At 41.1% G+C, this 12,631-nt stretch overlaps 1 protein-coding gene across 1 annotated transcript; it reads left to right on the forward strand.

The window, feature by feature from the left end:
• The first annotated feature begins 865 nt into the window (after positions 1–865).
• FBXO5 (F-box protein 5) lies at positions 866–12,324 on the forward strand. Its single transcript, XM_036414227.2, has 5 exons — positions 866–2,236; positions 7,472–8,177; positions 9,760–9,850; positions 10,668–10,850; positions 11,840–12,324. The coding sequence occupies exons 1-5, from the start codon at positions 2,137–2,139 to the stop codon at positions 12,089–12,091; spliced, it is 1,332 nt and encodes a 443-aa protein (XP_036270120.1). The 5' UTR covers positions 866–2,136; the 3' UTR covers positions 12,092–12,324.
• Positions 12,325–12,631: the final 307 nt, after the last annotated feature.

Genomic DNA, 12,631 nt, shown 5'->3' on the forward strand with positions numbered 1-12,631 from the left:
TCCTTTCCATTCTCTCAAAACACATCCCCTACACTCGTGGCTCTTCTCAACAGGCAGTCTTACCCCATAAGGAACATGTGACAACAGAGGAGCATCTGGCCTAAAATGTCAAAGATATTGAGGTTGAGAAACCCTGTCAAATACAAGTAACTCCACCGTTCTATAAAAAGTTTTTGACTTTTTGATGTATTTGACTACTCAATGTTCCATTATAGCTATATCTTATATATTGCTATCCCCTTGTATCCCATGATGCTTTTACTCGAAGAATATCTACTGAGCATTTCATGTGTATGAGGTGACAGGTACCATGACCCAATTATTTTCATAGAATCCCTGAAGTCTCAGAAGTTGTAGACGTTAATAATTTGCTGGAAGAACAAAGGCAGTTCCTCTTCACCTCATTTTGCACCTAGAACTACAGTCCTGACTGACACAGATTATGTAAACTCTCTAAGGCCAGAACTTCTTTTCAACCCAGGCTCTGTAATGGGAGACCCATGATTAAAGGGGCAAAATTTAAGAGGCTAACTGCTCTGCCTTCACTTTGTCTCACTAATAAACCCTCACTTTAAATTAAAAGGCAAACTAAGGAGATGCCAAATTTTCAGTAACCAAAAAAAAAACCAAAACAAAACAAAAAACTAACATTCTAAAAAAAAATGCATGCAAAGAACTAAGATGAACTCATCACAACTTTACATAAAAACGGCTCCACCCTGCAATGGCATGACTCATCCAGATCCCGCAGGCCTCACAGGACTAGCCAAGGCTTTAACGGAGCGCTAACTATAAGCCAACTGTTAACTCTCCTTGAGGCTGCAGAAAAGCAAAAAACAAAAACCCACTGACACTGCCAAACACAAGGATTCGGACTTGGAATTTATATGATGTGGCTGCACTGCGCTGTAGCGGGAGCGCAGACCAGGGACTGCATTGTCCCTGCTTAAGTCCCCAATAAAAAGTGACAAAAGGTTCAGCACGATTAATAACAAAAGTGCAAAAAAAATGATAACAGTGCAACTTGTCATCTAAGCCTTAACAATCAGCGTTCACCCATCCCTCCATCGCTAGCAAACCACTCCTGGGCCGGAAGCCCAGAACTCCAGGGAGTTACTGTTTGGGAGCAGGGTTACTGTCGCGCGCTCGGCCCTAGAAGGAAGGAAACAAACAAACAAACTAGATACAAATTTAAAAAGCTGAAGGCCCGCCCAAAATACCCTAGTGCCACGCTTACAAGAAAGAAGTCCCGGTCTCAACCCTACACTCGCCGGAAGGACGCAGGGGGTCGGGGCTCCCCGCCTTCCGCCCCCGCGCCGGCGGGAGCTGAGCAGGTGCGCGCGCCAGGAGGACGCACCCAAGGCGCACGCTCCGCTCCTTCCCCCGGAGAAGCGCGAGGGACCCCAGCGCGCAGGCGTCAACCCGCCAACGCCGCCGCCACCTCCCGCCAAAAGCGCCTGCGCAGAAGCACTGGGCCGGGAGGAGGGGCGGAGGTAGGAGTGGAGAGGAGCGCGCCCAAATCCTAGAGAGGCGGGCCGAGGAGGGCTCGTCTTCCGGAAAGCCTGCGTTCCCAGACGACCGGAGGTGCCGCTCACCAGCCTCCCGCCCAGGAGATGGCCGCAGAAAGCCGGCTGCCCTGTGTCCGCATCGGAGATCCTCAGAGAGGGGCCCGCGCCGCCTTGAGGATGAAAACGGGACTCGCCGGAGGCCGGTTCCCACCGCCGCCGAGGGAAGCTGGGCGCGTGGGCGCATGCGTGGTAGGCTCCCTCCACGTGTGGCTGGGCCGCGGCCTCCCCGCGCTCCGAGGCCCCGCCCAGGCCCCGCCCCCGGCCTCAGCATCCTTCCGGGCGCGGAGAGCCGGCCCGGAGGAGGGCGGGGCGGCCTCGCGGCTGGCCCCGCCTCCGAAGCCTCCCATTGGACTCGGGCGAGGGCGTCCCCTCCCACCGCCTTCCAATTGGGACGCGCGTGCGAGCGGCGCGTCCCATTGGGCGGTGAGGATTTGGGCACCAAATTCAAAGATTTTAAAAGTACCAGCCGGCGCCTTTTAGGAGGCAGAGCTCGGTGCGGCCGCAGCCCGCCCCTCTCGTGCGCCAGCAGGTCGCTCACCTGAGGAGGACCCACCCGGCTCGCACTGCCATGAGCCGGCGCGCCTGCAGCTGCTCCCCCTCCAGCTCCTGCTCCAGCTCCTGCAGCTGCAGCGCGGTGACAGCTCCCAGGCGCCCCGCTTCCTTGAATAGTGAGTGAGGGGGATGCGGGTCCCAGGAGAGGGTGCGGGTCCCAGGAGAGGGTGCGGGTCTCAGGAGTGAGGGCATGCGGAGGGGAGAGGGGATCTTACCCCGCCATCCGGACGTGCGGCCCCACGCTGGACCGCGGGGGCTGGGTGCGGGGGTCGCTGGAGGGGGTCCCGGGGACCAGGAGGCAAAAAGAATGCGGCTTTCCGGGAAGGGGAGCCAGATGTGCTGATGCGGGATGGCGGGCCCGGATCCCGCCTGCCACGCCGAACCTGCAGCCGGCTCCGAGGGAGGTGCGGGTGGAGGCCTCCTGGGGCGCCCTTCTGCCCTCGGATGACTTGCCTCCCCACCCGCTTGGAATGGGCGCCAAATGCCCCTCCCCTCCCCCACCGGATCCGGGGCGCGGGCTCTGCGGGGCGGCCCCCGGGGCCTGGCCAGGTGCCTGACTCCCACTCCCTGAGCCCCTTCCCCCTGGGGGACCCGCACCCGCAGGCCCCAGGCCCATCGCCTCGGGCTGGGGCCGCCTGGGCCTCGCTGCCGGGCGCGGGAGATCCCGCTCCCTTATCTCCCGCCTCCTGCACCCGCCCGCGCCCTCGGGGCCACCCCGCCGGCCCCTAAATCAGCATTCCCAGGGTCTCCCCCTGCCACTCCCGCCAAATGCAGGGACCCCCCCTCATGGAACCGAGGTCTCCAGGGGTGACCAAACAAAAACGTCCAGTTTCTCTCCTTTTTTCCTTTACCCAGCAGCTCAGTCTCAAGGCCTGGAATCCAAGGGATCGATTTTTAAGGGATACTAGTTTTTAGGACAAAACCATGAATTTGGCCATTTTGAGATGATTTTATGAGAAATGAGGAATCGTGGTGTGTGTGTGTTTTTTTTAACCTGTACTCCTGAAACAGTGGGTTTTTATTCCAAACTTGGATAGGATGAGAGGCGCCCAGATAAACGCTTATTTTTATTCTCTTTGTTGCTGTCTCCAAAAGAGATGTAAACGCATTTATTTTAACTTAGAAATGATCTACGTTTTTTAAGTAGCAATTTGATAGTGTGATATTTGGTAATCCCTGGGAGATCCCCATTTCTCTAGAAAAGGAATATGAAATAGAGGAAATATACTTTTTAGATGTCTCCATTGTGAAATTCTGAAGCTTGATGGCTTTAAGTTGTTGGGTTGTTTAATTCCCGTTGTCTCTTTACCATCTTATTCCTAAAGAGGATATTTGCACTCCTCTTGAATTCTTTTCCTGTTTATAAATTTGGGGAAATGAAATTTTAAAATTTATTGAGTTCCAAAGTTTTTTAAATTTCCTCTTATGGACAATGGCTAATAGGCAGGTAAATGGTAGCAAAGTTTGGGCCTCTTAAATTTTTGGATTAGCCCAGCCTAGTGTGGAGCACATGGTGGTGGTCTTATGGGTACTGGAGATTGTAGAACTTAGTTATTTAACCTTGGAATAGTTACTTAACATTGGAATAACAAAGGTTTTTAAGCACTGTAGTCTATTTACCTAATAAGGAGTGTCAGATCTATATTGAAAAGTTAAATAGGTTACCTTATGAAAGTTAATTAAGAATGTCTTTTTCATGATTGTACTCTAAAGGAAAGGTTTAAAAAATGCAATATGTTGAATCTACCAACTCCACGAGGTAGATAATAATAGCTCTATTTAAGAGAAAATGAAAGATTAATTGAATGTTCTAGGTCACAAAAGCTAGTCAAAAGGCTGAGCAAGGATTTTCATTTGAAACTGGATCCCATTCCTAGAACAAATATATAATGTGGAATGCATACATCTATCTCTCTGTCTGGGGAATAGTTTACTACTTATAAAATGTTCATGATATACAGCTGAAAGAGTATGAAGGGATTTGACTTAGAATGTAATAATTAGACTTCTGTAGATTCTGTTGATTAGACTGCACATGACAGGAACTGTGTCCTAAATTTAATTCAGTTTTATTTTCTCACCCCTGTTTTATAGATCGGGAAAGAGTTAACCTTAGTTTTCTCCCAATTTGACAAATGACACTTTATAACTTAGATCTTAAAACTTTAAACCCTAGTGTATTTTTTACTCCAGTTTTCCTTCATGATCCACATCTAACACATCAGCAAGCACTTTTGACTTTACTTAACCTCCTCAATAGATCTCTTACCTGTTCAGTTATCTTCATTTCCACAATGGCCATCCAGTGTGAAATTTTCTGATATACATTTCTAACTAGCTTTCACTCACTTGTACCTTCCTACAATCCATTTTCCACGGCTGCTATGATTTTTTACATTTATTTATTTATTTATTTATTTATCCTCATCTGAGAATTTGATTTTGGAGAGAGAGAAACAGCCATCGGTGCCTCCTGTTCCCACCCTGATCAGGGACTGAACCCATAACCTAGGGATGTGCCCTGACTGGGAATCGAACCCACAACCTTTAGGTGTATGGGATGACACTCCAACCAACTAAGCCACCCAGCCAGGGCAGCTGCCATGATTTTTTAATAATGCAAACCAAAATGTTTCTACTTAGAACTCTTCAAAGCCTCTTTACTAACTACATAAGAATATAATCCATCCTACCCTAAAAATCCTATAGATCATTCTGCCTTTTCAACCACCTACCTCACCAAGTTGCAGTCTTACAGAACTTTCTATTACTTGATACTCAACACTTGTCCTTGCTTCTAGTACTTACCTCTGTCTGTAGCTCACAGATCTTAACAAGGCTTTCAGATTTCAGAATGTCACCTCAAAAAGGTTCCTCTCCACACCAGGTCACTAAGTAGGATTGGATGAATGAACGAAGTGACAGAACTAGACTTGGAACCTTCATCCGTCTGATTTCAAGATCTTGTGATATGTTTCTCCTTTTTGAATACTCAGATCAATTATATCAATTATAGAAATACATAAATTTCCCCATATTGTTTAGTAGGGATATTTGTCTTGGTCATTGGAAAGCACTGAATTAGTTGAAAGACCAGGAACTAGCTTTTTACAAAGTCTGCTTTCAGGTTCCCTTCATATAAAAGAGTGATACTTACCCTTTATTTTGTAGTATTGTTAAAGTATATTACATAATTTCACATTTTAAAACTAAATCTACAACTAGCATCTAGATTCTGGAACTAATAAATGAACGAGCTTCTTAGAAATAACGGATTCTAGGGCTAGAAAGTAAGGAAAGTTACAAAAACAGTGGAAGTGTGTCAAATGGACATGAACTTGCAGTGGCAAAGCTGGAACAACCCCAATTATTGGGTTCTAAAGACAAGCAGAGTAACAATGCCTTTGAAAAGAGGTAAGAGTTTCTGAAGTACAATTTCAGGCCTCTTCACTTTAGGCAGCTAAGCAAAGTAAAAATTGGCTTTATAGGTGACTTCTATAGATTAAATATGGCCATGTGTAATTATACCCAATTTTTTACTTGAGACAAAATACCCTTCTTGGAATATTTTTCTTTTTCTGGGTGGGAGAGAAGGATTCAAGTTAGTGTTAATTTGGGTAGGTGGGTGTTGCTTTAGGATTGATTGATTTATTTGTTGTTTTTTAAAAATATATTTTATTGATTTTTTTTTTTTTACAGAGAGGAAGAGGGATAGAGCTAGAAACATTGATAAGAGAGAAACATCGATCAGCTGCCTCCTGCATACCCCCCACTGGGGATGTGCCTGCAACCAATGTACATGCCCTTGACCGGAATGAAACCTGGGATCTATCCACTGAGCCAAACTGGTTTTGGCTAAATTTTAGGATTTAGTACAAGTTTTATGGGGTCTTAGAGCACATACTATGTCTTCCAGTGCGTTAATCATTTGGAATTTAAAGAGTCCTTACCTATAATGTTACTCTCTATCAACATGTCCTTTGGTGCTTTGACTTAAAGGTTTTGCTCTAAATAAAGATGGTAAAATTGTTATGACAATCTTACCAATATTTAGTGTAGATTAGACATACTGGTTTATTCACTTAGTTATAGCAGTGTTTTTCAACCTTTTTTGGGCAAAGGCACACTTGTTTCATGAAAAAAATCACGAGGCACACCACCATTAGAAAATGTTAAAAAATTTAACTCTGTGCCTATATTGACTATATATAAAGTAATTCTCTTGAATAGGAATCAAATAAACACAAAGAAAGTATTTTATAATAATTACTTTATTATGAAATATTAAGTAAACAAAATAGTGAAAAATTATAAAATTCTTGTCTTGTCTGCACCTACGGCACACCAGGCAACATCTCGCGGCACACTGAACAAGGATAAGTGGTTAGCTACTTACGATTGGCTTGCGTTGGGGAGAGTAGGTGGGAAGTAAACATGAAGCATCTACTCTTCATCTGCCCTCAATAATGCTAAGCAGTTTTTTCTGAACCCATTACTATATTCCTTCCCACTGTAGTGCCCTTGCTCACGCTGTCTCTGAGTGCTATTTCCAGCCTCTACTGCCCGAAAAAATCCTAATCTTTTCAAGCAGTGGTTCTCAACTGGATGATGGGGGAGACTTCGCTGCCACTATCTTCCCACCATTCTCAACATTTGGCAATAACTGGTGACGAGACATTTTTCATTATCCTACCTAAGGGGTAGGGCCTGCGAATGGCATAAAAGCTACTAAGTATCTTGCAGTGCATGGGACAGCCCTCACAATGATTGAATTATCTTGTCCAACGGTCTTTGGTGTACACCTTTGAGAATACCTATTTTAAAGATAATTTAACTGGTTTCTAAGGCCTTTGGCTGATAGTACAACCTTAAACAAGTGTTTGCTTTTTGGAGCTGTGCTCAAGTAAAGCTGACTAGTGTCATTTCAAGTCCATGGTATAAACACTGGTTCTAGAAGTGTTGGATTGCTGTAAGGGTATCTGACCCGAGACCCCACTCTTGATGCCTCACATCTCCTTATTTTTTCCATCAGCACAGATATTAGTTAAATAGTCCCCCTTTCACTGTTTTTTACTCCGTCAATATGGATTCTAAAAGTCAAATGTGGTTAGCTATACACATCTAAGAGCAATCTGTTTTGAAGTACCTTTTTAAGAATAAGATATGTATATATAAAATAATATTTCCTCATATTGTCACATCTCCATATAATTAAACTTTGATAACTTCACAGCCACTTAGACAATATAAATTGCTAAGAGATGCAAAGTAATCAAATTTTATATCCCAATTCAAGTAGTAAGGATGTGTTGAAATTATGTTATTAAGAAGTAAATATGTTCTTTTTATAGGTTGCAGAGAAACTTCTCTTTCTATCAAAATGAAGTGTGATTTTAACCATAACCACGTTCATTCTGGAGTTAAGCCGGTAAAACCTGATGACAGTGGAAGGCTAGGTTCCTACACTTCTCCATGTCTGAAAAGTTCTAATAAAGACTGCATTAAAGACTATGAAAAGCTATCAGATATCGGGTCACCGATTGTGAGCCCCAGGATTGTAGAACTTGAAACTGAGAACAAGCCCTTGCATAACAAGGAAAATCAACATGTGCAACAAACACTTACTAGTTCAAATGAAATAGAAGAACTAGAAACCAGTGGACCTTACGAAGACAGTGGCTATTTTTCATTTTCCCAAAAGAGTGTCCTGGGTGAACAGGAAGAAGCTAGCCTTTCCCTGGAAGAAAATTGCAATGACAGTCCACAGTTTTGCCTACCTCAGACTCAAAGCCCAGGCCAATATCCCAACAAAAACTTAATGCCAGCTCTTCATTTCGCAAAAGTGGTTTGTTCAACATTAAAAAAGAATGCCAGACGAAATCATAAAGTAGATTGGGAGAAGCTAAAGGAGTATAATGTAGATTTTAGGCTACAGACTATAATTGGCAGAAAAATGGGCCTAGAATATGTAGATATTCTCAGTGAACTCTTTCGAAGGGGACTCAGACATCTCTTAGCAAATATTTTAACACAGCTCAGCGATATGGACTTAATCAAGTAAGTGTTGTTGCTTTGAGCGTATCCGTATAATACACTAATGCAAGTTAAGTTAGATTGGTATCTTTATTTCTCTGGGTTCTGAAATTTTTGTTATGTAAGCTGCATCTTTTCTGGCTTAAGTATAAAACAATGTCTAGTTCTAGTGTACACATCTAATAAGCATTGTGACTTTTGGTGCACTTGAAATAGGAAATGATTTCTGTCTTTTAGGCCATTTTTAATGTAGGGCTCTTCTAGGTTTGATAATGAAAATATGACTACCCTCAAATGGATCTGATTGTGACTATTTTTTAGAAACCTTAAGCTAACTAACTACCCTTTCCTATTCCACCAAATAAAATCAGGATGAGGTGACTGTGAGAATTAAGATGATTACACAGACTGCTGAGTTAGGTTGAATTCAGCCCAACTGGGGTCTTTTTAAGTTTTCAGAAGTACTCTTTGCAAATGTTTTTACACTGGTCTTTATGTAGCTAAAGCAAAACAGATAAACATATTGATTTTTATTGTTGGCTATCTTCTTAAGGATAACCAACATCACAAGTTGATTTCTCCTAATAACAGTGTGCCCTAAAGTACTTTGAAATCTGACTACAACTTTTAACAAATAGCTAACAAATAGTAAGCAGTGGCTACTTATTTGATGTTTGCAGATAATGTGGGGGGGAAATCCTATATAATAAAAGCCTAATATGCTAAGTGTCTGGTCGACCAGTCAGCTGTTCAACCAATCAAAGTGTAATATGATAAGGCTGCTCAACCACTCACTATGACATATACTGACCACTAGGGGGCAGGAACTTGACCAATGGACCAGTTGCTATGATATGCACTGACCAACGGGGGGAGACACTATGGTTGGTTGATTAGCTTGCTGCTGGGGTCTGGCTGATTGGGACAGTGAGTAAGTTGGGGACACACCCTGGAGCCCTCCCATGGTCCCTCCCTGGCTGGCCAACCTCCCGTACCCAAATTGTACATCGGTGAAGTCCCTCAGCTTAGCTTGTGCCATCTCGCAACCTGGGACCCCTCCAGGGATGTTGGAGAGCCATTTCAGCCTGATTCCACAGGCCAGGCCAAGGGACCCACTGGTGCACAAATGCATGCACTTGCCCTCTATTGAAATATAAATCAGTAGTTCTTAAGCCTGAATGCACTTAGAATTACTTGAGAGGGAACTTTTTAAAAAATACAGAACTTTGTATCCCATTTTAAGTGTCCTGGACAATTCTAACGTAAAGTTAAGTTTAAGAAACAGTGCTGCTGAAACCCGTTTGGCTCAGTGGATAGAGCATTGGCCTGCGGACTGAAAGGTCCCAGGTTCGATTCCAGTCAAGGGCATGTACCTTGGTTGCGGGCACATCCCCAGTAGGGGGTATGCAAGAGGCAGCTGATCGATGATTCCATCAATGTTTCTAACTCTCTATCCCTCTCTGTAAAAAATCAATAAAATATATTTTTTTTAAAAAAGGAACAGTGCTAATAAAAATTTCTTTTTTGCACTATTAATGTTTCTGTAGTATATTCATCTGAGCTCTTTGTGATGCTTTGTGTATTTCATAATCATTTATTTTTCCAGTGTGTCTAAAGTGAGCATAACTTGGAAGAAGATTCTAGAAGATGATAAGCGGGCATTGCAGCTGTACAATAAAGCAATACAAAGAATTACTGTAAGTCTTTGAGTTGATGTTTTCAGCTTAATAAACAGTAGCTAGTGACCTTTACCATTAGAATTAGAAGGGGGAAATAGAGAAGATAACAGGTAATCTGGAAATCTGTTACATTCAAAAAGCATTTCAAACTTGACTAGAACTCATTATAAAATTTATAGGGAAAGGCGAAGGAATCCCACTTCAATTGTTTAGTCCCATAAATGGAATGTCCAAAGGGAAAATTACTCAGTTCTCAGTGTATGTTTGTGATACAGCTAATATAGGTTGCCATTTTGTGTGTATTTTTTCAGTTACCAGATATATAGTAAAATATTTATTTATTGAAGATTTTTAACGTAGAAAAGAATTTACTTTCAGAAATACTTCAAGATCAATGTGTATTGAAAATTTCGTTGGCAGAGTTAAGTCCAAATTTTGGTGCTGCTATCAATACTTACTAGCTGTGTTGCTCTAGATTAGTATTGCTTTCATTCTTCAAGTTTAATTTCTTTATCAATAAGTTGGTGTTAATGGAAAATTTTCTAATGTAAAAGGTGATATTGAATCTTTTCGTGACACTGGAGTGACACCTAAACATGACTATAGCCCTCTGCTGTTGGTAGGAAGAATTACTCTTCTGGCAGAACTTGATAAATCATGTATTCAATGCTATATAGACTAAGCATGTCAAGTACTCACAATTTGGTTTATATTTTCTGTCAATAAGTTAGTTAGCCTTGAAATGTTTGTGTGGATACTTTTGTGTGGCTTTTTTTTTTTAAACGTGTAGATAAATTGAAATCCTATTAAAACATTTTTTTTTTTTTTTAATTAGGAAAAGAACGTTAAGTTTTCATCACATGCTTCAACCAGAGAACATGTTATGTGTAGAACTGCATTGGCCTCTGTTCAGAAATCAGCAAGCCAAACTCCTCTCAAAAATGATCCTCGAGACAAGTTATCTGATCCAGCTGATCAGAAAGGTTCTACTTATAGTTGGCACAAAGAATTCTCTGAGGTAATTCTTTTGTTTATTGGTTAATTAGTCATAACGGGTACTTATTGTTAAGAGGACTTATAGTGAGAAAGGGAGAACTTTAGAAACTCAACTAATATTTTGGGAAAGTACAGAGTTACTTTCTATGATAAAAATAATATATACTTGGCATTATTAGACAGTTTAGTGATGTTGAAATTTAATTAAGGAATGCTAAGAAAATAATGGAGACTCTTAATTTTAAAACACTGCTATCTAAGAAAAACAGGGCCAACTTTCAGAAATTCCTGGCCTCCTATTAAAACTTCACTTCATAATTATCCATGTGAGAACTTTTATAATACACATTACAAAAGTTCTCACATGGATAATTATGCTAACTTAATTTAAAAATCATAATTAAAAGAGGATATGTTTTGAAATAAAATACTGACTTCATTTGTTGGTCAATAAATATAAATTGTATGTAAAGAAATTTAGTATTCTCTCTTTATACTCTGATGCCTGGTAAAATGTAAGTTTATTCCAAAGCACTTTTTGAATATCTGCTATCTTACTGGGTACTGCATAGAGAAGAAAACATGGTAGTAACCTCCATAGCCTTAAAATCTAGAATGAAAGATAAGGCATTAAAGAAAAGATATGTAATATGATAGGCACTTTAAGAAAACATAAAACTAGAGGTAAAAGTGCAGCCAGCTCCTGAGTGATACTAGGAACACTTCACAGAAAAGGTGCCTATTTAATTTAGGCCTTGATATTTGAGTAGCATTCGTGAAAGAAAAGAACATATTTAGAAATAGCATTAGGAAATTGCTACTGAGCCAGCTGATACTCTCTCTCGTTGACAACACCAGGGCGAGGGTGCTTTGGGAAAGGAGTTCTCTTTATGTGTGACATTGACTTTCTTATGCTTGTATTGTGGAGAGTCCAGATGTGCCACTCTTGTTCTTCCAAAGTTACATTCAAGTCAGTCTTCACTAAAATTCTTTTATGGATTTTCTTACTAGGTTGCCACGACTTTGAAGAATAATGAAAGCCTCAAAGCCTGTATTCGCTGTAACTCACCTGCAAAATATGATTGCTATTTGCAAAGGGCAGTCTGCAAACGAGAAGGCTGTGGGTTTGATTACTGTACCAGATGTCTGTGTGATTATCATACCACCAAAGACTGTTTGAATGGCAAGCCTCTAAAAGCCAATTATAAAATGTGTCCTCTGCCTGGTACTGTGAAAAGCAAGAAGAACTTACGACGATTGTGATATCTTATTAATATCTGTTATAGCCGATCATGAAGGTTAGTCAGAAAAGTTAGGTTTTAATCTTAAAAATTAAGAATATATATTGTGATTTTCAGTCTAATGTTGAAATGACTATCCTGCAAGGGATTTCTGCCCTCCTTCTAAGTAGAGGATGTAAACCTCTTAAAATATTTTAAAATTTAATGTGAAAAAGTTCAAAGTTCTCAGTATAAATCAGGAAATTTAAATATTTTTTAAAAAATTAAGTCATCCGATTTTTGTTTTAGAGGTAAAATAAAATTGAATTTTTTAGTAAAGAAGCTTATGTAATTTTACCTATACAATCTTAGCTAAATTTTGTTTACCATCTATTAGTATTTGAGACATTTTATTTGCCTTATCAAATTAATATCCTTTGAAATAACAACTCTGGAGTCTTAATTTAAATGTTTTGTCACATTTCTTTGATGTCTTTTTCAGTGTGTATTTTTCTAAGTGTCCTTTGTGAAATCCTTTATTTGTAAAGTCTGTATGTTTGCTTTATTTGTAAAGTCTATATGT

Source organism: Pipistrellus kuhlii, unplaced genomic scaffold (genome assembly GCF_014108245.1).
Source record: "Pipistrellus kuhlii isolate mPipKuh1 unplaced genomic scaffold, mPipKuh1.p scaffold_m20_p_5, whole genome shotgun sequence".
In the NCBI taxonomy this organism is placed as follows: Eukaryota; Metazoa; Chordata; class Mammalia; order Chiroptera; family Vespertilionidae; genus Pipistrellus; species Pipistrellus kuhlii.

Bases quoted from the DNA above. Each gene is read 5' to 3' on its own strand.
- FBXO5 (XM_036414227.2), top strand. From the start codon at position 2,137: ATGAGCCGGCGCGCCTGCAGCTGCTCCCCCTCCAGCTCCTGCTCCAGC. The intron at 2,237-7,471 runs GTGAGTGAGGGG...TTCTTTTTATAG, and splicing joins GCGCCCCGCTTCCTTGAATA to GTTGCAGAGAAACTTCTCTT. The intron at 8,178-9,759 runs GTAAGTGTTGTT...TTATTTTTCCAG, and splicing joins AGCGATATGGACTTAATCAA to TGTGTCTAAAGTGAGCATAA.